This window comes from Poecilia latipinna, unplaced genomic scaffold, assembly GCF_001443285.1.
Source record: "Poecilia latipinna isolate Pla-1442-1.1 unplaced genomic scaffold, P_latipinna-1.0 Scaffold415, whole genome shotgun sequence".
Lineage (NCBI taxonomy): Eukaryota > Metazoa > Chordata > Actinopteri > Cyprinodontiformes > Poeciliidae > Poecilia > Poecilia latipinna.
Genome location: NW_015113031.1, coordinates 371,746 through 397,797, shown reverse-complemented (window position 1 = coordinate 397,797; position 26,052 = coordinate 371,746). Strand labels below are relative to the sequence as shown.

General features: G+C 40.2%; 1 protein-coding gene across 1 annotated transcript in view; it reads left to right on the top strand.

Annotated features, from left to right (window-relative positions):
• The window catches only part of LOC106950659 (plexin-A2-like), a 113,506-nt gene extending 87,494 nt beyond the window's left edge, over positions 1–26,012 (top strand). The window contains exons 4-11 of the mRNA XM_015037668.1: positions 572–672; positions 11,175–11,298; positions 15,290–15,443; positions 18,055–18,151; positions 22,581–22,695; positions 23,249–23,449; positions 25,406–25,502; positions 25,690–26,012. Of these exons, the coding sequence (XP_014893154.1) occupies positions 572–672; positions 11,175–11,298; positions 15,290–15,443; positions 18,055–18,151; positions 22,581–22,695; positions 23,249–23,449; positions 25,406–25,502; positions 25,690–26,012 (1,212 nt within the window). The remainder of the gene's footprint in view (positions 1–571; positions 673–11,174; positions 11,299–15,289; positions 15,444–18,054; positions 18,152–22,580; positions 22,696–23,248; positions 23,450–25,405; positions 25,503–25,689) is intronic.
• Positions 26,013–26,052: the final 40 nt, after the last annotated feature.

The following is a 26,052-nucleotide window of genomic DNA, read 5'->3' as shown; positions in this document are numbered from 1 at the left end:
AATTCCCATTTTTTTTTTTTTTTTTTTTTTTATAAAATTTTTTTTTTTTTTTTTTTTTTTTTTTTTACCTCTGTTGTGATCTGTCTCACTGTATGTGGTGACAAATTAAATGTGGATTCAGCCCAGTGGCTTCCAATCCCATTTTGAAGAGTGGCAAAAAGAAATAGACTTCTGTCATATTTGCACTTAAAGGAAAGTGTAAATATGAAGTCATTGGTTATTGAATGTATTTTGTAATTTTTATTAACCTTAAAAAAATGCTTCGCTTTCATTCATTGTCATATAAATTGTTTGGATTTTCAGCTATTGTGTCCCCAGGGATTTTGCTAAAAATATTTCTCAACGTTGAATTTTTCCTCCTCTGAATAAATGTACTTGTATTTACAAGTTGATTAAATATTTATTTGATCAGCCTGTTAAAGATTATTTTAAGGTTTTCTATACTTTTTTTGATCAGGTCTGACAATAGATGTTTGGAGCATTGTTATGCCTTGTAAGAACAAATTGCATTGATTTTCTTTGGACTAAAAAGTAAATACTTTATCTCAAAGACGTCCTGTTTTATTCACAGGTTACCCAGGTTCCTATTGAATCCTGTGAGCAGTATGGGACCTGTGGAGAGTGTCTGAGCTCCGGAGATCCCCACTGTGGCTGGTGTGTCCTGCATAATATGTAAGTATCCACCAGTCACCGTCATATTTGTATGGAAATTCCTCTTCCTGGAAGATTTAGCTTGACGTCTCTATTTAAGTGTTCTGAAGTTTTCCCTCACAGAGAGCATAAAGGTTATTTGTCTCAACATTTATTTCAGATTTAATGGAGCTTGAGAAAAGCAGACAGCTCCAGCCTGGAAATGGACAGCTGCTGCCTCAGAGGTGCAGAGCTGGTTTAAAGCTACTTTAGCAGCTGTGTAGGTTCACACCGCTCTGACATGGTTTTTAAAGAAAGTGATCTCATTCAGTTTATAAAACTATTTCAGTTTCTAAAAAAACAAGATGTAGAAGACTTATAGAGATGTCCACTTTAACAACTTGTCATCCACAGAAGTCTGAACAGTGAGAAAGTTTGGGGTCTATACCTCCTGCTTCAAGGATAAGCATAACAGCCATGAGTGACACCTGCTGGGGCTGAACACTTACTACAAGAAAACTGATCTTAGGCATCCATGCGAAAGACAAAAAATGGCTATAGTAGATAACCATGTGTTTGATATGCAGATTGAAAAATACTATTGATGCATTTTTATATTTACATTTAGATTATTAAATCATGAAAAAAGGGACATAAAGTAAATTTAACACAGCAGTAAAACAGTCATTGTTTATGTTCCTCTTTGTCTCTAGCATGCAGAGATTCTCTTAGCTGCTCCGTCTTAAATCCATTGCTTACACCCCCCCACTCCTACCCAGGTAGAGCTGGATATTTGCGTGTGTCACAGTGGCGCTGCAATTATCATTATCGTGATGGCGGGCCTGGCAAAGTGCACTTAAAGTAATTTACACCACTCCGAAGCCGGGACAGGACAAATAATTGGCTGCCGACAAGGCAATTCAGCATGAGCCTGCAAAGGAACGGGTGAGGCTGACTGAAGCGCTGTATTCCCTTCAGCGCTGCGTGCCTTCACACAGAGATCATTTACCACAACACGACCCTCCATGCGAGGTTGTTAATCACATGCTTTTGTGTAGGTGTGGCAGGGACCGGAATGATTCAAGTCCAAGGGAATCTGAATCCGCTGCGTGGAAACGGCGTCTGGATGCTAAGTGCTGAACAGGTTTAGGAACTGCCTCTGTGACAGGGAAACATCTGTTTTATGTGTGTGCAGGTTCTCGTGCAAACATGCGCCGGGTTTGAGTATGAATGTGTGTATGCAGGCATTGTGTGCGGGGTCAGTTTTGGTGTACAATTATAAGCGCTTGTGGATTGTACTGTGGGGAGAAAAGGTCAGCACCCTGATTTACGTTAGATCAGCCATCTGTTCGCTCAATAACGGGAACCTTTGTGCCACCTGTCTCTAGTCCTAATCTCCCTTTCTCCATCCTGACCCTGCACCGAATGTGGCAGGACCCCTGTCAGCTCCAGCAGAGTTACAGCAGGGAGGAAATAAAGTTACTGGAAGAATAGGAAGCTTTTATGGAGCTCCATTAGGTTGGACCCATAGACATTACCATGTGTGCAACAGCTGTGGTCTTCATTAATAACTTGAATTCACGTTTTCAGCTTTTACACGATGAATGTTCATTAAAAAACTAATAATTCTTCAAAACCATATGTTCTAAATAGACATGTGTTTCTAGATTATAAAATGAGCAGCAGAGTTCTTATCACTATGATATAAGTTGGGCTTAATGTTGAGGGGAACGGAGAAACGTATGCTGAGCCGTCGTAAGATTATCAATCTTGGTTGCACTTCTTCTGTTCTGGCGTCCATCTTGTACATTGTGGCGTAAAGCTAGTAAATCCTTAAAATGTTTGTTTAAAGATGCTATGTTTTATATCCCTATCAAAAGCTGACCAAAAAGTCAGTCATTTATGGAAAACTCAAAACAGTATTATTATTTTTATATAAAATAACACCCCATCCATACAGGAATGTGTTCTTTTCTAAAATTGCAATGTTTTCATCCATTTGTTCCCTTTTTCCACATGGAATTGACATTTTTGTTTGTTGATTTTTTTAAATGAGTTCCAGGGTAAAAATGTAATCCTTAAATACATGCAAAAAGTGAAAATGCCTCCTTTATTAAAACACTGACATATTAGCTGAACCTTTAAAGTGCTGCTCAGATATGATAAGCAGTTAGCATCTTTCTTGGAGTAGTTAACTTTTTCATTAGAAAGGTAATCAGGCTGGAAATGCTTTACGTTTCCCTTTACTTGGTTGGATTTCTCACCAAATTTAGAATACTTTGCTTATTGTTGGTAACTCATTGACTTCCCACAAGCACTCCATCTAACCCCGTTTCACAAAATAAATAAATAAATGCAAGTTGTTGTACGTGCTTGCTATTTGGTTCAATAATTATTTTCTTTGTAATGAAAAGTCAATTTCCCTTTGACTGGATTTTATTTAGACGACATAAAGTGGCTTTGAAGTGACTAGCATGTCTTACTGCAATCATCTCTGTGGCAATATTTCCCAACAAAAGTATTTTTTGAGTGAGTGGCAAAAAATGTCTCAAATGAGTTTGTGAAATAGTGTTAATAACTAAAAAGGCTAGATGAATGTGCAATAAAACTAAGAATAGAAGGACATGCCAAAGACTGCCAGGAGTAAAAAAAAGCAGCTGCATCCTTCTTGTGAAGAGCTCCCGACGCCCCACTCACCCAAAATTACATTTCTCCCCAGCCTGTTGTGCTATCCACAGCTGTGATGGCTGCTGATTCCTTCAGCCCCCCACTCCTCCCTCACACCAACCTAAAGCCATTGTTGATTTTATAAAATTATCTGTCCCTGTTCCTCCATTTTTTGTGCCTCCTTCCAAGCCCCTTTGTGAAACTGTAGGTTCTAAGCTATGCCACTCATCCCATCTCCGCTCGGCGCAGCGCAGCTTCCATTTAGGTCTCTCTCTTCCCTCTGGAGTCGGCTCTCTGACGCTCCAGAGATGGTTGGCTTGCCACACATAAATGCCCCGCTCTTTGATCACCCTCATTTTTCCTCCTGCAGCTGCCATCTGCAATATCCATCCTCTATTCCTCTAAACCCTTGTTGTGTCCTGTAAGCCTTTCTTCTGTATGTGCGTGCATGTTCACTGAAATGCGGCATTGTGAGGTTGCTAATTAGGAACATGGAAGGACATTAGTTTGATTTGAGAGGAAGATGAGGTGAGAATTTGGGGTTGCTGACCAAGAACTGGCATCTTGGTTTTATCTGTCGTTCTATTTTAATCCAGTGTGGTTTGAGCCTCCCAAAGTCCTTTAATTACCAGCAGCTGCTAGGCATCCTCTGAATGTGAGAAGAATGAGACGGCAGAAGAAGGGGCGGTGGGACTGGGGGGGGGGGATAAGAATGAGGAGAAAAGAATGTGAGAGAGGGGAGAGGGTGTTTGATGCTGCACACTCATCGGCCCACAAAACGGCGCTGCATTTTGATTGCAGCTCAAAGGGCACTCATCATCTTGAGCGCTCTTCAGCCGCAGTCCCGTGAATGTTTAGTTCAGCCTCCATCTGACCGCTGTCCAAAAAACACGGACTTATGCTGATGCTCCCCTCCTCCCCAGAGGGCTTTTTTCTCCCTCTGCCTGCATCTCGTCACTATTGGATTAGCTGTCTAATCATGGCCAAAAGGAGCTTTTCCATCTAAGATTGTCCCACATCTCTGTTCTGTCTCCGTTCTCTTGACTTGCTCCTTTAATGCGAGAGAGTATGACTGGCTTTGTTCAGATTTGTCAGGATTAGCAGCAAGTCTGACTTCAGTCCAAGAGGGCTCCAGTGTCGAGGTCAAAGGATGCACAGCAGAGAAAGTTTGCCAAAAACAAACAAGTGCATGATTAATTGTAGTGTTAAATAAATTATGTTGATCATATATATACATGTTTGCCACACACACACAAACATGAGTTACAAGTTCATTGTAGTTTAATATGATGCCAGGCCATCTTTTCCACTTATAACGGCTTCAGTTTTTCTAGAAAGGCTTTCCCCAACATTTAGGTGTATGTTGATGGGAATATTTGGCTTTTTGTTCAAAACTGCTTTTGTAAGGTCAGACACTGATGCTGGATGAGAGCAGTCATCCAACACTTTGCATTTCACCTTGTGGTGTAAGGCTTTGATACAGCAGCTTATTCACAGACATCCATTGGATGAAGCCCCATACACACTGTTTCTGTAGAAGTCTGCAGATATAGACTCTGCAAAAATTTACCATTCTGTGCACTGTGCACCAGTTTGTGATTTAAATGCTCTCATTTAAGTTGTTTCCCCTTTGTTATAATACTAACAATTAACTGTAGAATATTTAGTTGCAAAAAACTTTCACATCTGGACATTTTGGACGGGTGGCATCTGACCATGGCACCATGCAGGAATTCTTAGAGCTGCTCGGAGCAGTGACTCGTTCTTTCACAAATGTCTGTGTCCACAGCCTGCATGTCTATCTGGGTTTACACAGCTGTGGCCACTGAAGTGATTAGAACACCCAATTTAAAGCGAATGAATCTGTGAGCCAAAAACTGCTGGTAATGTAGTTTATGTGAAATCAGGTTGTCATGAGTGTGACAGCTTTGAGGTGTTGGTGTAGCATCTGCCAACAGAGTGAGTCAGCATTTGAAGGATGTGGGAAAAATGCTGCTAAACTGTGTTTTTAACCGTTTGTCTCCTTAGGTTTTATATATCGTCTTTAAAAAGTATTGCTCCCCCTTTAGCTTCCTGAAATTTCATCATCAAACAACAAACATCGTTTAGTTGTACTGCAGCTTTACTAGACAAAACCAACAAAAAGTAGATCATAATTAATAGAAGAAAACAAATACATAGTTTTTGTTCTTTGCAGGTAAATGTCTTCAAAATTTGACGTGTGTATGTATAATTAGCTCCGTTTGTTTTAGTTACAAAACCTTATACGTAGCATTACTAACCTGCACATCAACCTCACTTTTTTTGTAATCTTTCGCCACGGTTTCTAGAAAGAGCAGTAATTAAAAAGTTAAGAAAAGCTGGAAAACTGGACCCACGATTTGTCTCCATAACAACCATCTATTTCAAGGGTTTTGTACACATCCTTACCAGGGATGTCAACAAATTTGGAGCTCGTCATTAACATATTCACTCTGTCACAAATTATACACAGACCCTGAATTTATATCATGTCAGTTTAAAAAGAGGCAACATTGTCACCTTAAATCTAGTAAAAACTTGTAAAAAATCAGCATGAATAGATGTAGAAAATAATATTTCCATCACATTCGACTGTTACTTTTAACCTTCATCCTTTCTGTGCAGCACAGGACAGAAAAAAGCAGCATATAATTTGAAAACACTGAGATCTAGCTGGAGATCAAGTCCAGATGCTTGGAAACAAAAGGGTTGGTCTGACTTCTCCACCTGGTTATCAACAGGATTTGCCAAAGCCACACGACTCGAATTCCATTATTTTAATGAGCTTATAACAGCTCTTCATGGCTGTTGCTCCAAGCTGTTGTTGGCTAAGATAACAAGATTACAATAAAAATGAGAACTTGTTGGATCAACAAAACACAAACATTTTATTCTGGTTCTTGGCTGCGTATAGATAACACCTTATCTTTTGCAAGTGATTTTCTGTGATGGGTAGAGGAAACTAAGAGAAACTGAACATGAATGGTGTGGGTGACGCATTAAACGATTGTTCAATAAAATCTAAATTGAGTACAAATTGTAGAAATCAAGTTTTATTTCTTTTCCAGCACCTTGTTTTTCCTGATTATGTATGTATTTCAAGCAATATGTTGATCACAGTGCTACAGTACAAATTATGTCAAGCATAACATCCCCTCTAATTTGGCAGTGGCAACAACAATTAACCCAGCGGTGAAAATGGCTGCTTCAGTCCATTGTAAATGTGGGGCTGTGTATCTAATGGCCACCTCATCAGCTAAAGCCTCGAGTTAGCAGACAGGGGGAGGCCACATCCATCTTCCCAATGGAGCCTAATGAGATATTGATCACAAACATGCAGTTCCATCAATATTTCTATAGATTCCTCGCACGTAGAGCTGGTACTCGGCAGCAGTACTGTACATGTGGGCAGGTGACATAAAATACAGTTAAAGACCGTAAAAGCCCAGTGTGTTGGTGGGTCTGTTACATGCTGCTGTTCATTTTAAGAGGCTTCCACGCCTGCTCTGCTGCTTTCTTTCTTTGCTCTTCTCTCTTTTCTCACTCAAGACAGCTTAAGGCGCGATGCAGAGCACTGAGCGCCAGCGCTCTTAGTTATTCTGTTTCCCTCATGAACCTTTGCCTTTAAAGGACTCCTGGCCTGCGTAAACCCAGCATGTGAACGAACAGCTCAGGGTGTCTGTATATATAGGCGGACTCAGTTTACACTACAGTACTCGCAATGGGATATTGGAGATGATGTGAATTGATTGTGGCCTTGCCGTGCGCAGGGTGTCCTGTGGGCCCCATCCTGCAGTGACATCATCAGTGAGAACAGTACACAGTCACAGAGCTGAGGCTGCTGTTTTAACCCCGGCATGAGCTCCGGCCTGCGACCTGCACGCTCCTCTGTGTCACCTCAACTGTTGGTCTTAGTCAGGTTGTGGTTTCTAATTTAAAATCCTGTTTTATTTGCTTAACTTTTCCTTCTTTCTGTCTTCATTCATTATTTCTTTCCTGTTGTTTACCCCTTTCCTCATTTATTCATTGTTAAATTCTATCTTTTGTGTCTTACTTTCTCAATTTTGTTTCTTCCCCTCCTTTTGCTATTGTTCCTTTCCCCACGTTCCTTTGGTCCTTAATTTTTCATTCTTTCTTTCCTCCCTCCCTTTCCTGATATTTTTCCTTCCTGCCTTACATTGTGTTTTTCCTTTCCTTTCTTCCTTCCCTCATTATTTCCTCCATGTTTTGGTTCCTTCTTTACTTTTGTTCGTTCCTTCCTTATTTTCTTCCATATGTCTCATCTTTACTTTTTTTTTAATCATTTTCAGTCCAATTGCATCTTTTCCTTCTTTACTTTTTGTTTCTCCCTACTTGATTCGATTTTTTTATTCCTTGCTTTTTTTTCCTTGATTTCCTCTCTGGTTTCTGAGTTGTGAGCTCCTACTCCCCACCACCCTCCATACACACACACACACACACGCACACACACACACACACACACACACACACACACATTTAGAAAACCATACTTCTGAGGTCTAAGCGCTTAGTGGGGACTAAAGCGATCGATCCCCTCCATCCTCCCAACAGTACACCTTCCCTACAGGCAAACCATCTCCATTGGGCTGTCATTTTCCTCTCTACGTGGCATTTTTTCCCGTTTCTGTGTGGAGGTATGGAGGGTTTTTTTATGGCTCCACTTCTGTCCTCTCCTCCTGTTTTTAAACATGGTGTTCACAGCAAGAGCAGCAATCACACAGGCCTTCGCACTTTTACTGACGTCCTCAGTCTTAAGGGGAGGGGAGAGAGGGAGAGGAGGGATAGATAGAAGAGCAAAATCTTTACCCTGCTTTCAAGGCAGCGGTGTGTGTATGCAAGCATATGTGCAAAGGTTTGTGTTACAGTGCGAAGGATTAAGTGGAAGGTGCTGCATGCGTTTATGTGAGCAGGAAGATGCTTGGATGTTTTTAGGCAATTTTTCCTTCCAATGTTGTGTTTCAAGACATGTTTTTTTTTGTTTTTGTTTTTTTGTTTTTTTTATAACTATAAATAAGAATAGGATGCAAACCATATCTTGGTTGGGCTATTTCTGTCTTTATGCAGCGTAGAAAGAGGTTTTACATATACATACCTCTTTCTTCTATTTTCCAGTAGCAAATGTAAACCAATCTTGGCTTCAGTGAAGTCATAGGGCTGTAATAATACTAACTGCTTCTGTGTGTTACATATTTTGTCTCGTTTCACAAGAAATTTTAATATTCAGTTTGATGTTTTAGTTTGGGATAGAGCAAAGTAGCGTATAACCGTAAAGTAGAAGAAAATGTGATACCTTGTTTTCAATTTTCTTTTTAAAAAGAACGGTATACAAAGTGAGGTATTTAGTAAAACACCTCTTCATAATATGTGGTTTATACCATTCAGTTAGTCATGTAAAAATGAATTGAATATGTCATTACTGCAATCTTACCAACTCATAACTTACTGGTCAGTCAGGAGAGCATCCATCAGAGAAACAACCGAGGGGCTTCAGGTAATTCTGGATGAGCTGCAGAGATCTACAACTCACAAGGGAGAATCTGTTGATTGGACAACAGTTGTTTTGTAAACTCCACAAGACTTTGAAAGTTTTATTGACAAAAATCTGACTTCCCTTTAGCAATTTACAACTGGCCACATGGGTAACATGGACCACAAAGTTATTCTGTTGATTTTTTTATTTTATTTTATTTTTTTTAAACAAGGAAAACATTTAAGGGATATACAAAACCCTGCGCATCTCTATGGAGGAAGCTACTTCAGCACCATGGACAGGGCTTTGAAAGAACAACATCAGGGTCAACGACTTCTAGCTTTTACTGCAGGGAAAGAAAAATATTTACTGCTTATTACATGGAATGGACTGGGTGAAGTGGCGGTGTGTGTGGAGAAGTGACGGTGTGTGTTTGAGCACACATGCACGGAATGCAGTGATGAAACGCTAAGCATCAGTGAGGAAACTGAGTGACAGGCCAGACCCAGACTGGAAGATAATAGATTGTACTGGGGTTGGTGGAGTGGAGGGGGTAAGCGGGGGGGAATATGAGGAAGGCAGGACTGTCGTCAACACGCTGTGGCACACTCTTCAGCTAATGAGGGAGGCAAAGGGGTCAGCTTCTAACTACACAAAGATAATGACCGTCTCCAGAAACCATGGCAACAGCAGCCATCCTGCACGTCTCCCACCCCCGCCGCCTCACCCCTCTCGCTGCGCTCTCATCTTACTTCACCCCACTGAAACGATTTTTTTTTTCTTTTTTCCAGAAAAAATAAAATAAAATCTCACATTGTGGAAAATCAATGCAGAGCTTTTTGTGCCTTAATGACAGGCCAGGATTTGCATCTGTACCTATACAGCATTGGAGACATGCATAAAACATGGTGCCACAGCTCACACCTGAAAGCGCATTAAGTATAATTTTCTGCTGCTATTGTGGATTTAAAAAAACCAAAAGCACCTTGTTGCAGGCAGAGTAACACCTTGTCTAAGAAAAGGTGTACTAATTTCAACTTGTGAAAGGGAAAGAGAAACTGAAAGACGTAAGCAGATAATGGGGAGAGAGGCATAAGCTAAATACAGCAGACATGGAGTCAAACGTGTTCACTGAACAGGAGAGAGAACTTTTAAAAAGTCTTATTTAAAGGCAAAAAAATCAGTTACATAAGAAGGGAAATAAGAAGCCAGGTAATCATTTCTCCATTTTTCCCGAAGGAATACTCTACATAAGAGCGTTTATGCATGTGCATGACTTTATGTGTGTGTGCGTGTGTGTGTGTTCATGTGTGAGCTTTGCTGTGCCTGAGTCTGCTTCAACTTCTGACAACATAATTACACACAGACGCTCGGGATGAAGATGTAGCTTAGTCTGCCTGTGTGAGACTGTGTGGTTAAGGGGCATGATACGAGCCCTAACACACGCCAACACGCACTCACACACTCGCAGGAGTACATTAGCACCGTGGACAACGGCTGACCCATCAGAGTCCAATTAAGGCTGCTGTGACCAGTCAGCCAGTTAGCCAAACGCCAACACTGTTGGGTTGGTTGACGATAGAGAGCTTTTGGTGTAACGGTGTGGAAGGAGCACTCAGTTTTAATGGGAAGGAGGAGGCAGACTTTTAATGAGGGATGTAGCTGTGTCGTTTGCTTCTTGATACCCTGTCTGGCCATTAGGAGCTCTTGCGACAAAGCACCTTTCAATTTACACTAGTTAAGTCTGCAAATTTATTCTTTGATTGATGGATCAGTCCTTGGGTGCATAGATCATTGCAGCTCAGTTATGGATTGTAAAACTATTGATTCTGCTTGAACTTTCTCACTTCATGTCAAGTTACAAGCAATAAACGTCGGTGTATGTTACTGAGATTTTATGTGATACGTCAAGAAAATTTAAAGTATAAAATTGGGAAGTGGAAACGAAGGATGCTTTGAGTTATTTGCACAAATATAATTCTGGAAAGTGTGGGATGCATTTGTATTCACATCCCTTTAGTCGATGCTTAAAGGTAAATGAAACTTTTACTTCAGTAACCATTTTTCTATTCCAGTTTTTTTCTTTGATTTATTTCATTCATTTACAGTTTGAAATGGACACGTTACAAAATGTATACAGATGTTTTGAATGAAAAGGAGTAGTTTATAGAAAAGAATCTTGGTCTAAAAGTCAATTTACTTTTACTATGCCATAAGCAACTAAGCATTAACCATCCATATTAATTTTAATGACACCTTCTTATTGACCTTCTTATTTAGAAATTTTCTTTTCTCAGCCTTACTTATTTAATTGTAGTGTCAAAAACAAGGCAAATAAACAAATTTCTTTCTTTTCCCCATCCAGATGCTCTCAAAGGAATCGATGTGAGCGTGCAGACGAGCCGTATCGTTTCGCCGCCTCTCTCAGCCAGTGTGTGAAGGCCACCGTCTTTCCCGACAGCATTGCAGTATCCGAGCCTAGCGTGCCTGTAAGTTTACTCACATTCCCATGCACTGTGCATATAAATGGTTCTCCTGAAACAATGAATGCAAAAGAGCCAGAATGGTTTGGATCAATCCACCGAGCAGTTCACTTGGTCGTGATTGTGGCTGATGCATAAACATTAGCTGGGAAGGTTTATTTATTTTATTTTTTAAGAGCTTTGTGTGGGCGTTTTAGGCATGCATATGTTCATTTGTTTCAGAGCAGTCAATATTTGTGCCAAGACATGTTTGCGTGGGCGAGTGTGTAGGCGGTAAAGTTGCCAGGGTGAAGAAGAGTACAGTACATTATTTCCACATGGACTGAGTCAAAACGGCCAGAGATCACCAGTGAAAGTTGTGGAGAACGCTCTTCATCTTTAGTAAGAACTCTGTTACATACTTTGGCTTTATCAACCTGTACTGACAAAGGGTCATTTTCTGTTCAGCATTTACAGATTGATTTGCTTACAGTAACTTTGGGATATTAGAAAATGTAAAATTTCTGTGAACTCTGGAAGCACTCTTCTCAGAGTGGCTGCATTGGAACTTTCTGAAAATTTCTAAATTTTTTTCCAGTACTTTTTGGCCAAGTTTGCAAAGTGCTATAAAGTTCTGCCACTTAAATATAGCCTTGGTACCTGTGTCATTGAAGATAAGTTATCTTACGATGCTGCTGACTACCTTGGCAAGCTCTTCTAGGTCTTCAGGCACTACTCAGCAGAGCTTTTCAAACTGGACCAACTATTGGCACTAGATAACCCACATTTTTACTTTCTTACAAACTGAAAAACTGGTACAGGAGAAAACTGTGTGAAAATAGAATTTGGTGTGAAGATATTTCTAAGCGTACCAATCACAGGTATGTAATTAGAGTTATGTAGCTTAGATTTATTTATTTATTGTAATATCATCTGAATATGTGTAAGTTGAAAACCAAGACTAAGTCTTTCTGTCATCTCCATACGTGCATTTATATCGATTTACAACATGGAAAATGTCTAAAACATGATCAAATCCAAGCTAAACTGTTTATTGGACAATAGTTAAGGTACTCTTCCATCTAGCCAAAGATAGTATATCCAATTTTAATCAGCGCGAAGCACTGTTGTTGTAAAGTAAAAAAAAAAAGATCTTTATATGAACTAAAATATGCTCATTTTAACACAATTATATCCTATATAAGAAACCTCACAATATACTCTCTGCTTACAGGTTGTTGCCTCTTGTCTTGGTTTCAAGACAGACTGTTGTGTATGTATTTTTACTGCCAGTGATATAACTTTATTATTAGTCCGCTATTAAAACTAAAGCTTGTGAATTTGTATCCTTATGGGCAACGCATGGCAGATGCACTTGAAATCAAAGAGCTTTAAATCACCATTGCTGTTTTCTTGTTGATTACTCGTATAAATGTCAAACACTTTGATGTATCATTGCTCTTGAAAAACAGTGTAAATAATTTACAAATGCATAGATTTGTGCATTCCTTTTGCTATTTTGCTTAATAAAAATCAAAATGACTGACTTGTGCAATGAATGTAATGAACAAGATCGCATATCTATGAATATTACCTGGAACCAGCCTCTGATAATGGGATAAATTGGTCTGTCTGAGTGTCAGTCTCTGCCTCAGGCAGAGGAATTCAAGTATCTTTTTTTTTTTTTTTTAATGGTGAAATTTGATTTATATTTTATTTATTTCAAACAGGTTTTTGAAAACAAGAAAACAAGCAACTAGTAGTACAGAGAAATCATGTGCATAAACAATGAAGAACAAAATAAACACTTATCTGATCCTACCCCATATCTGAATTTATCACTAATTTCAAGTTGTTCGTTTGACCAGTGGGTGCCTCCTTTTGGATATTTTTTGAGCTTATCCCACTGCTGGGTAGCAGGAGTATTGCTGCCATCTGAGTCCATCCCTCTCATGGTTTCTTTTATAAGGACAGTGAACCACAACATTCACATCCTCTTAAACTGTTTTTCTAAAACATGCTAACACATTCATCATACTGCAGTAACCTACACAGTCACTACATCCCAATTCAGCAGAGCACCTTTGCAGAGTGGGAGAGGAAATTAGCATCAGAGATGTGCAGAAAATAAACCTGCTGTACTTGTGTGACTCTATGATGTCAGTATGGACCAAAAATATCAAGAATGATTCTGGCCTGTTATTGAATCTATGCCACAGATATTAACAGTGGTTCTGAAAGCAACATGGGTTCAATTTGGTACTGGCAAGGCTTACCCACTAAAGTTGCTTGTTGGTGTAAACTGAGGTTTAAACTATAGCTGTTTTCATTCCTTTGAATGCAGCTCCATCGCCCAGGTGGCCCAACCCTCAGCTTAAAATAGACCTTGCATCATCTCTTTGTTCATGTCTTTTTAATTAAACTCAGCTGACATTACCCTGCTGGCCACTTTACAGAATGTCAGTTGGCTATATTAGTCATTTCCTACCTGTCAACCACACCTGCTGCAGGGTCATCTTACCTAACCAATCAAAGCAAATTCACCCAGCTCCCAAATCCCAGAGGTGCAAACAGCCATCTCCATGACAACGCAGACTCTTCATATCTGTTTCAGGACAGACACAGAAACAGTGGGGAGAAGAAGAAGAAGAAAAAAAAAAAAGAAATTATGCTCGCTAAAAATCTGCCACCAATTACGTCGGTTGCTTCCAAGCTGCAAAAACACCCACCACCAGCATCATCATGGAAGGCAGCAGAACATAAAAAGAGCAATATAGCTCAACACTCCCAAACAAGCTTACTTTCTCTCACTTTGTGTGTAAAGTGTGTATGGACAAATTTTTGAGTGTTTAACTGTACATGTGTGCATGTGCGTGACAATGATGAGAGCTAATTAATGTGAGAGCTTGCTCGGGAAATCCGAAATTGAACAAAAGACATTGATTGCTGTGATTGCTGTAATCAAGGATCTCTCTGACACCTCGCAGCGAAGCAACACAAACATGGGTGAAGTTAAACAGGGGGAAGACGAGAGGTCCTCAGCAGAAAAAGAGAAATCATCCCACCTCTCGACGGGCGTCGGGAGTAAGGCAGTTAACGAGGGAGGCAGCGCGATCCGCTGCCGGAGTAGTTTTCTTGAAAAGACATGCAGTTAGTGTGCTCAGCTGCCTTGCCCATCCCAGCAGCCCCGTGGTGTTTAGTAAGAGGCAGATAAAACAATGGAAAACTTCAAGAGCTGTGGCCCAAAAATAACTAATAAAACGAGGCTGTGAAATGCCATGGTGATAATTATCCGCACTGCCTTTCTTGGCTGGAGAGCCAGATCACACACCCTGTGCTGAATGCATTTATTTATAGATGGAGCTGCTGAAAAGTCCAGCCCCAGTGTCACTGCTTTCAAACGCCTGTATGTGCATATGCAAACTATATTGTACAGAAAATGTATTCTATTTTTCTTTGTTTCTTTCTTTCCCTCTTTTTCTTCCTTTCTTTCACAACTAATAAATTCAAGCGCTTTAGAACAGAACGAAGTAAATGAAACTGATTTAATTTAGTCAGTTTCATATTCTTCAGGACGTTATATTCTTCATAATATAACGTCCAAGCAAATGGAGGTGTAGGATCTAAATCTAGTCTTATTTTTTTTCTGATTCACAGGCTTTTAAATCCCAGAAACAATATTTGGCAAAGCAGTTTGTCAGCATTTGCCAACAGCACTGTGTTCTTCTTTTTTTCCCTCCTTCTTTTTGAGGCTGGCACTGCTGCTCTGAAGTCGGTACATTTCTTCAACATTTCTGTGCAGACCTTCCTGTACCTTGACCAATCAGATAACCTCCACCATAGCTGGTGTTGTTAATAAAAAGGTTTTTTCTTTTTTTTTCTGCAGTACCTAAATATTTATCTGTGAATAGGATTCCTATTATGTGTGAAAATGTTTTCAGCAGATTTGGTCAGAGGCCAAAATGCTGTGTGTAGATCGGTCACCAAGTAATGAGCTGTTTCTCTGTCCCATGTGCAGCTGCTGGTGAAGGTGAGTGATGTCCCAGACCTTTCTGTGGGCATCACCTGCTCCTTTGGCAACTTGACAGAGATCGAGGGAAACGTAAACGGCAATCAGATACTCTGTGTGTCTCCTGCTGCAAAGGATGTCCCGCTGATACCGACTGACCAAGGTAGATATAAAACATTTATACATTTATTGCTTAAAAGAAAAAAAAAATCTCCAAAAGTTGACTTGTGTTGCCTGCATTTACGGTACTTTAATGTTAACAATAGTAGCAACAACAGTGACATTAGATCTAAAATACATTACCCTGCTAAGACTGCTCTCATCCTGATCTCCTGTCCTGTCTATGGGAATTTGAAAACACCTTCATCATGCCTGTCAGTACATAAATATTAAAACCTAAGGGCTCAGGCAGGAGACCTGTGCTGTAAAATGAAGAATTGTTTCCTTATGAACTCTAAAGCTGGTCATTCCTGCCGTTAGTTCAGCATGAGTCACTTCTTTTTCCAGTTCTGAAAGATGGCTGCCTGGACTGCAGTCTGGACAAAATGGGTGCCTCTATGGATGATGTTGTTTCTAACGGCACCCTTACACCATTTTTAGCTGTGTGGAGTGGAGACGGTTAAACCATCAACACAATGAGACTGATCAGGAAAGAAAAATAGATTTTATGACTTTTTAACGTTTTACTGTTTTACCATATTCAGCTGTGCATTGATTATTCACCTGGTTACTGACACAGATCCATCTGTAGGATGAAATGATCAGATGAGCCAACGCTTTATCAAAACTTAGTAAATGGGACTGCAGCTTAAATTACTGTTGTGCATCAAAGCAAAAATACAGCTTTTAGGCTACAAACAAATATGTCTATCAATGATGTTCATAGCATGGAAGTCTTCAGATTTCTGTAGGCATTCCAGGAACACACATAAAGTAAATTCATTCCAAGATCTCAGCCGAGCCATAGGATAGAGAAACATACAGTATGAATATTAAAGCCTGCTTTTCAGCAATAACATTTCAGGTGAAGATAGCCACAATGTGAAAAGGTAAACACGCTAAATAATAGATCATAATCAGATTGTGAAAAACAATGTGTGTTAGAGGCGGTTTGGTGAACCCCCATCCTCTCGCCTGCTTTGAGTAAATGACAGCCCTGTTTGCCCCGAACTCCCAGAGGAGACGGTGCATCGGCTCTAATATAAGTGTTTTCCCTCAGGTAAATGTCAGCCAGTCCTCCTGTTAAGTCCCGCCATCATCCCACCAGCTATCCATCCGCCTGTTTACTCCTCCATTTTCCCCTCTCCATCCATTCCCATGGGAACCCCCTCCGTCCTCTGTCCCTTTAGCGAGTCTTTCCAGACGCTGCTTGACAACACTGATTGTGCCTCGGCGATGACCTGAGGGGAAATGTGACAAGAGTAGAGGAACAGAGAACAGGAAATGAGACCAAAAAGGGAGCAGAGGAATGCATAATAAAGAACAGGGCAGAAATTAGAGGGAAATCATCTAAAGGAGGGCTGACAAAGAGGTCAGTGGAAAACTGTGAGGACACTGCACTCATTAAAGGAAATAACTGGACCTCTTTTCCACTAAGGGAAATGTTCAGAGGGGAAGTTTAATACCAAGAAGACCTCCATATATTGTTGCCGGATCCTTGGAGACCGATGTGTGTTATGAAACTGCTGTTGAGACTTGTGCGAAACAAATCCTGATTCCCAGCAGGTGCTGAGAACAGAGTGCTGAGGGTTACTGAAGCCTCCCACACACTGAATGTCATCAGATTCAGGCTCATGCAAACATCCACATATTCATGAAGCCCACAATGTAATGATTGCGAGCTATAGGGACAAAGAAAGTGAAGGGAAATAAATTTACATCTTAGTAAGAGATTCTGTTCAACGTTAGGATTTTTACATGCATTGGTTCCTGCCATAACAATGCTTGGAGGCTTTTCAGCTATGATCTAGCTGAAAAAAAGCACTTTAGAAACTCAAAAATGTTCAAAACTTTCCTGAATCTTAAAGCTTACTGTGCCATTGAACTTCCATCTAGAGATGAGGCTCAAATTTTCAATTGTAGACAAATAAGTTGTCTCTTTACAGATGAAAATGACTTTTAATAACTCAAATGGTTTATCCAAATAAGGGCATTGGAAGAATCCATCCTTGGACTCAAATATTTCTTGAGCACTAATCTTCTTGCACGAGTCTGGATTCACATCATAGCTGCAAAACACAGCAATAAGAAGCTCGCTCTGAGCTACAGTTAGACATGTTTTCTGTTTCAAACAGCACTTGTTTGTCTGAACCATTGCATCCTGTGTCATTTCGATTATTTGTAGGAGACAAATCAGTGACCAAAAAAGGCTGGAGTCACCATGGCAACCACCAACTATGTGCATGTCAATGCTGCCCCTAAGAGTAAAAGTAATGCTCACATACTCTACATAATTAGAGTTTATGAGGGAGATTAAAAGAAAAGTTAAGGACCTACTTACGCTCCTGGTCTTTTAGCACAATAAAAACTGATTTAGTTATGCATCCAAAATAAAAATAATACATTCACATGAGTGAGAGACTCAGACATGCATATATTCTCTGTGGAAGCAAATATGAAAGCAAATATTCACAACCTAAGTGAGATTTAATGAGGCCTGCTGTTGGAAAAACTATAATTTTATTACATTTTATTAAACGTTTTATTAAACGTTACAAATCTTGACAAAGGCTGTGACTTATGGACATGATGATCTGTTGTCTGCTCTCTTTCAGACTGGTCAGGTGTTGAGCTGAGGCTCAACTCTAAGGAGACTGGTCAGATGCTCATCAGCACTGAAATCAAGTTTTACAACTGTAGTGTCCACCAGCTGTGAGTATCACCCTCTATTTCAACCCTTTTCCAAAAAACTGTCTCCCAAATATTCCCCTGAAAAGCCCTGAATCGATGCTCTGGGATCTAGTTTCAGCTTGGTCTTCATCTTGTCTTGCCAGCCCTCTAAAAATAGCCTCAGTAAAACTAATGTATTATGATCTCTTGCTGCTCCCAGTGCCCCACTGTTTCTGCATTGTTGTGCTAATGAAGCTTTCTTTCTCAAACGTGTTGATGTACAATACCCACAGCTCTCGGTGTAACGGGTCCTCAGAAGAGAATTTTCCTCCCATTTTCATGCTGCGTCTGTCCCTGATTGATTGATGTTGCCTCGAATCCCTGGTTCGGAGATCTCAGTGTCGACGCTGCCTTTGCAATTGTTCACTTTATTCCACTGAGGCAGACTCTGTTTGTACAAGATCCAAAGGCCTCTCTGACTTGGTGAAATGGAAAGATGAGGCAGTAGAGTAAGGCTAGTGAAGCAGAGCTGCAGGAATGATAGCATGTCATATTATCCTTTGACTACCCCCTTGACATTAAAACAAAATGTTTTAGCCACTGGGCAGTGTTACTCTGAGTCTGTCTCTTCTTTCATTTCTTCTCCTGCTGCCCAGAAATCCTATTGGGATGGCACAGAATGGAATTACCAGCTCTCTAACATCAGCGCGATTAACCAAGAATGACAAACACACGCATACACGCAGTCACACACACTCAAAAGCTCAGAGACAGATGCATACACTTGAAAAGGGCACAGATTCGTCTTTCCATGCCTTGATGCCAAGTCTTGCTCCCCCTTTCTGTCCCTTTTACACACATGTTCTGCTCTGTTTGCCTGAAGGTGAAAACACCCTTTTCTTCCAGCATAGCCTGCTTGCCAGAAGTTCCTCCCATGCTTTTGCACCAATGAATATTTAACAACAAGCAAGTGTGCCTAACTCAGCCTTGTCAGTGAGAGTGAAAGCAAGCCGACACCAAGACGTGCTTGTTGAACAACTGTTCGTAAACACATGGTGTGGGGAAAGCAATCACAATGGCTTTGAATTAATTAAAAAATGTATGTAATGTTTATTGAGAAATAAGGGACGCAAAGAGAAATGCAAGTCACAAAGAATAATGCTTACATGATATTAAGTGTAGGACTGATGCAAGATCCAATTTTTTGCAAATAGATTGAAAGTTTCACAAATCCACAAAAAGCCGCACCGGGCTATAAGCCGCATGGTTCAAAGAGTGGGAAAAAAGTAGTGGCTTATAGTCCGAAAAATATGGTAAATGCACGCCAGTTTCATAATGTTTTAAATGTAACAATGATATCTACATTACATCAGTGATTGACACATCCAGCTACAAACTTCAGTTAACTTCCATATTATTCCTCAGGACCATGTTTTTATGAGTAGTGGTTTTCTGAAGTGCTAGGCTAACACTAGCATGTTTACTTTCTGTGTTAGCATGAGTTGTTTATAATTTGGCTCATGGCATTTGTCAGTTTTTTCCCGCCTCATAAAAAGTCGCCCTGGCTCACTAAGAATGTGACCTGCGTTACCTCAGAAGCAACACCGCAACAACAGGTAGTGGAAGTGCAACTTTTTCAGTGGCTACCACACTCAAACGTAGCAGATTTGATTGAGATCCAAATCCTGTTACATTGAGTTGAATTATGACATTCCAAACTGACATTTGCTAATTGTATATCCAGCCAGAAATATTACATGACAGCTAAGATTAAATCAGTAAACCTAGACAAATATGAAGAAATTGAACAAAATTTGCTCTGCAAGTAAGTGAAACCACCCATTAACCTCCAGCAATCTAACTTAAGTGAGTGTAGTTACTTGCTAATTTTATATTCCAGAAACCACACCTGCTTAATTTGTTTTCCCATATAAGCTAATTCCACTATGGCATCTTAAAATAAACCCTTCCACACTTTTAGTTAGTAATGGTGGCGTTCAGGACTCGGTTTGTGTCAGTATGGAGCTCGAGTTGTAAATGTTCCAGTTGCTGCTGTAGCTTCCTCATAACGTGATGTGGAAGGGATCTAGAAATAAACTGTGCATTGTGGCAAAGCAGAAGGTAGCGACCACAATTGGTTCATTTGATAAGTGTTTACATTGCACACTGCTTTGCTCAAATTTCAACCCCCCTGTGAAAAACAAATATTAAATGTCACCAACTGCAGCTGAATCAGGTTTGCTTTATGTACTAACACAATGACTACTGTTCTGCCTGCAGTTATGTTCTCAATTTAAAACCCTTGCCAGAATTTCTCTATGCTCAGTTCAATTCTTATACACATTGTCTCTTCTCAGCATCCTCCTCCCCCTGTGTATTGTTGAAAATCATTAATAATGAGTGTTGTTCACCATGTAATACGCTCCTGCAAGCTCACTGAACTAGTTTCTATAAAGAAGCTTTTATTTGCAGTCATAATACTCTGAGCAACCTTACAAACCCTGCAGCTAAGCATGGATCTGGGCTTCTAAGGGCTTTCGCATGGAATGATTTCAGTTTTTTTTAATAGCACTTTTATTTTAGGGACGTATATAAATAATTTGCCGAGAAGGGTTTGTGTTGTATTAGTGGTAAGCCGCAATGAGTCTTTTACAATCCTGTGGGAGAATTTTGGACTGCTCTTTTTTTTCCATAATTGTTTTTATTCAGTTACAGTGGAATAGTGTGTGCAGGAACATCCTAAAGGTCCCTTCAGAGTATTTTAATCAGATTTAAGTCAAGACTTGGGATTTCTAAACTCTGCATATTTTTTTTTAGACATTCAGAGATTAATGCTTTGGTTAATGTCCTTCTGCACGATGCAAGCGTTCTTAAACTTGAGGTCAAAATTTTGCATTTTCTTGCAAGTTCATAAACACTGATCTTAACTGAGGTTGGTTATGCAATGTTGTTCTGGTTTATTTTATCATCATTCACTCTTTAGATGACTTTGGGAAACTGGGGAGGTTCACTTCTGTTCCATCTTCGTTTTGCTCATGGGTAATGGCTTTTCCTGTAGTTTTTCGGAGTCCAAAAGCCTTCAGAGGAATGCCCATTGGGAGTTTTACAGCACGTCTTGTCAAATACTGTTAGCTGGTGCCTTTAACACACTTTAGGTCCTTTGTACAAAAGTTCAGAGACGAGACATACTGGACTCCAGCTTTGGATAGCTTCAAAACTCTCTTTAATAGGATCTCTGGACACCAGGCCTTTTAGTGTGGGCTGCTGACTAGACGCAGCTGGTGAAGGTTGTGTGATTAAAAGAAAAGTATGGCCAGTTTTATGATGCGCATCTGACACTGCTGATGAGCATTGCCCTTTAATGTTGTACCCATTTCAACACTTACAGACGTCAATGGATCTGTTTCTCATGTAAGTTTTCCGCATCGGGCCATGCGGTGTTGCTTTTTAGAATCGTTTAGTCTACTTCATGTTTTCTGACAGGTTCTTTTGCAGTGAACCTGCATTAATCACAATTAATGCCTGATTTAAGCGAGGGGGAGTTATGTTTTCACACAGCCATTTGAATAATGATGTGAAAACAGATTTTTGATCTACCAATGTTATCATTTTCTAGCTTTAACATTAGATTACCTGAAACAAGGTGTGAAAAAAAAAATACTCAGCACAACATAAAAATATTGACATATTTATATCCACAGTGGTTTTATTCAAGTTATCCCATATATTAACATATACTATACTAATTTAAATATTTAATTATGTATTTAATAAATCAAACGTGTAAGCGATTACCAATCTATTTATTTCAATATTCACACAATGTAATTCAGTTTTTTACATACATTAATACATTTTATTTTAATTGAGTTTTATTCACTTTTTATAAATATATTCCTGTGCTTAATAAATTATTTCAATATTTAGATGCATTTCTTGTACTTTACTCATTTATTTGATGTAACTACATCCTGTGCCATTTAAATATTACTAAAACACCTTTTTGATTTGTTGAATTCTGTCAGTTTTATCCTTCAGTACGATCCAAGCAAACATGTATACTATGCATTCAAAAATACTCACATGCACATGCTTAAGCATAACCAGTCAAACAATGCTGGACTAATAGTAATTGCAGGCTCAAGCTGAGCAAATGTTTTATTTGTCCTCATTTCTCAAAGTTTTCCCCTCCGTCTTGGCTCCTCCCCCTCTGATTGTGGCGGTGAGGACTAATATTAAATCAGACATGCAGAATGAATGTATGGCAGCACTAAATTTATGCAGGCAGAGCTGGGTCCTGCAGTGACTGGGTACAGTGCCAGCCACAAGGGCGCAACAACAGCATGTGCCTACTTGGGACATGAACTCATTTCCTTTGTGATTCTCCCCCCGCCCCCATCTTTGGCAAGCTCTCTGTCTCTTCTTGACTGTGAACTGCTCACCACTTGTGTGTGTTTTTGTCTTCACCCAGGTGTCTGTCATGTGTGAACAGTGCCTTCCGCTGCCACTGGTGCAAATACCGCAACTTGTGTACCCATGACCCCTCCAGCTGCTCCTTCCAGGAGGGACGAGTCAACACCTCTGAGGTTGGTGGAACACTCACTCGCACGAGAAGATAAATTATCTGTTCCTGTGTTTTCTCCACACACAGAGCCTGTTTCGGTTTCCTTCTGCTTGCATTGTTGTCTGTGTTGCAGCTCTCTGTCAGCCTCCAGGCATGTCTTCTGAAAGACAGCCATCGACTCGTCTCTATTTTTCCAAAATGCCGCCTCTCATTCAGAGCTCTTGTTCTCGGCAACAGCAATTAACAGTCCATTATCCCCAGAGCGACTGAGCTTAACAAGTCTTAACAATGTCACTCTGACCACGTCAGTCATGCGAGATGGAAGCAGCTTAAACACGCCTGTGTGTCTTTGGTAGATTCTGGCTTTACACACACTTAGTGCTTTGATTGTAGTGCTTCTACTTTAAACTGAAAACGATACTTCACTTTGACAGCACTCCTTTTTTTTAATATATTCTTATTCATGACGCCTACGTGACATTGTGATTTCTCTCCCCTTGCTGGTGACCTTCAAACCAAAATGCAATTTCCTCTCTCTGTTTTGCTGACACTCTTCTGCTCTCTGCCCTCTGCAGGACTGTCCCCAGCTGGTGCCCTCGGAGGAGATTCTGATCCCAGCAGGGGAGGTGAAGCCAATCACCCTAAAGGCCAAGAACCTGCCACAGCCCCAGTCTGGCCAGCGAGGCTATGAATGTGTCCTCCACATCCAGGGGGTCAGCCATCGAGTCACCGCCCTTCGCTTCAACAGCTCCAGCGTACAGTGCCAGAACAGTTCGGTATGCTGAGAAATGCTTCCTTAAGTTTAGCTAAGTCAAGTGTAAATGTCTCCACTTCTCTGGCTTTTGAGTTGAAAGTTTTGTGTTATTTGTTCACATGTACACCAAGTGAGACTCTTCTTAAGTAATTTGTGAGTTTATGTGACCATTGACTTCTGAGAGGAGGGGAAATCTGTTCCTGAGATGACCTTATGACGCAAATAGCATCTCCCAGTGTTCCTCTAGTTTGTCCACAATTAAATAAACGGATATGTATGCCTATCTGGAGAAGCACTCCTATATTTGTATAGATTTATACAGCAAATATCTTTGTATTCTCAAAGACCAGAGCTGTTTGCTTCATGCATATTCCATGGGAACAAAGAGGAGAAAGCAGGATATAGTTAGTGAGCACAAGGCCAATCCCTGTCATAGAAATTAAGCTGAAATTAAAAGGATATAATTGCACAAGTGCCTTTTTAATGTTAATTTGATGATGTGATACATTTTTAACCCAAAATAAATTAAACATATCTTTTCCCACTATCTTTTAACATCTGCAGAATGTTTTATATTTGGTGCTCTCATTTAATGTCATTTATTAGTTCACTTTTACAGGAGCAAGTGGTAACAGACACTGAACATTTCAGCAGGTGTAGCCTTACCTAATTTGATTTAGGTAAGGCTACACCATTAAGGCTTTTTTCTAGATAAAACAGAAATATCATAAAAGGTTTAAATAAAATAAAAAAAGGTAGAAACATCTAATTTAATTAGAAACTGCTTTGTATATTCACTCGATATGGGAGTTCATGGAGAAAGAGTTTTCTTCATATTTTTTTGTTTGTTTTATCTTCTGTTTTTTCTGCTCTGGATTCATGAAACAGATACATTCAGACAACAAAACACAACCATCAAGCCCAGCAGATGGAAACAATTTGTACCTATTTTTACATCAGCCTGCTGTCGTCCTCTCTGTAGCCAGAAACACAGCAGGGGCTGAGGTGATCAAACAGGTCTGGAAAAATATTTTCAAATGGTGAGCGCCAGGTCCAGATAAGAAAAAGGCACTTGAAAGACATTCAGAACTGTAAGAACAATATCAGGCCGTCTCAGGGAGGACTCCCACTCACATCAATTTTATCTTTTGTGTGATCACTGTCCTGCTTTTTGGTGAAGGCACAGAGCAGCAGGTAGTATTTTTCCAGTTTTAATTCTGCTCCATCAAAATTACAACCAGCTGTATTTCTAATGTAATCTTCATGCCAAGCTCAGGGTTTCAAAATCAGTTTTGTCTAGATTGAATTTTAAAAAGCCTGGCTGACCTTAAATGAATACAGAGATGTTGCTTGTTCTGTAGTGCTACTTCAGCAGCAGACCTTCCTTTGTCTGCACTTGAGAATTAAATGATGCACGCTCTGTTTTGCACATACACACAAAATATCCTTGTGAATACTCCAGAGTGTTCATAAATAGTTAAGTCCTTTTGGTTTTGAGTTGTGCATACATTTTCCAGTCTTCCAATAGTCCGAAAGCATCCATGTTGGAAAATGAATGTTGGTGGTTGTTTGTATCCACGCAGACCTCGACCAATCTCTGCCATTTTAAGAAAGTGTTGGCAAAAACGTCAGAGATCTCTTTTATCACATGTTGCATATACTTGTGTTTCTGCGAGTATTGTTTAGTCAAAGCTGACAAATGCAATAGGTGATTACAAAGGAGAGAACCAAAGAAAGCTCAGTGTTTCCAGCTGACCCATTTTTTTTATTGGGGTGGTTCCTGTGTGTCAGCTCGGATATTGAGATGATGTAAGTTTGCTGTAACATAGGAAGGAAATGTTGCTGCAACTGCTATACAAGAACTCATGAGGATTCCAATTCCCAGACCTCCCATTGAAATATTCCTTTCTTTCTCTTTTCCACTGTGATCCTCTCTTCTGTCTCTTTCTGTCTCTGCTTCGCTGACTCTGGCCTCCAGTATCTGTATGAGGGAATGAGGATCAGCGAGCTGCCTGTGGATTTTTCAGTGGTGTGGAATGGCAACTTCATTATTGACAACCCAGAGAATATACAAGGTAAGAACAGTAGATGTTTGCAGAAAACAGGGTAGAGAAGCAAATGAGATAAAATGTTAGAGCTACACTGGATAGAAATATAGAAGAGGAGACGCTGTCTCATCTAACATGCTGTCAGTTTTCCTTAAAACAACAATTAAACATTCACTGACCGCGTCTTTACTGTGTTGCCTGCTTTACCCCACAGTGCACCTGTATAAGTGTGCAGCCCAGCGGGACAGCTGTGGCATGTGCCTGAAGGCAGACAGGAAGTTCCAGTGCGGCTGGTGCAGCGGAGAGGGAAGGTGCACACTGCGACATCACTGCCCTCTCATCAACCCTTACACCACTCGCTGGCTCAACCTGTCCACCAAGAACGTCAAGTGTACCAACCCACGCATCACTGAGGTTTGCACTGATAATCAGCTTTCTGTCTTGCTTGCCTGCCCACTCAGATGCAGCTGCAGTCAGTCTGTCACTGTCTGCTTCCACTGCAATCTGGATCTTCATTCAGTCACAATTCATCATTGACAACGAAAGTTACTGCTGTAACTACGGTTCTATGAATCCC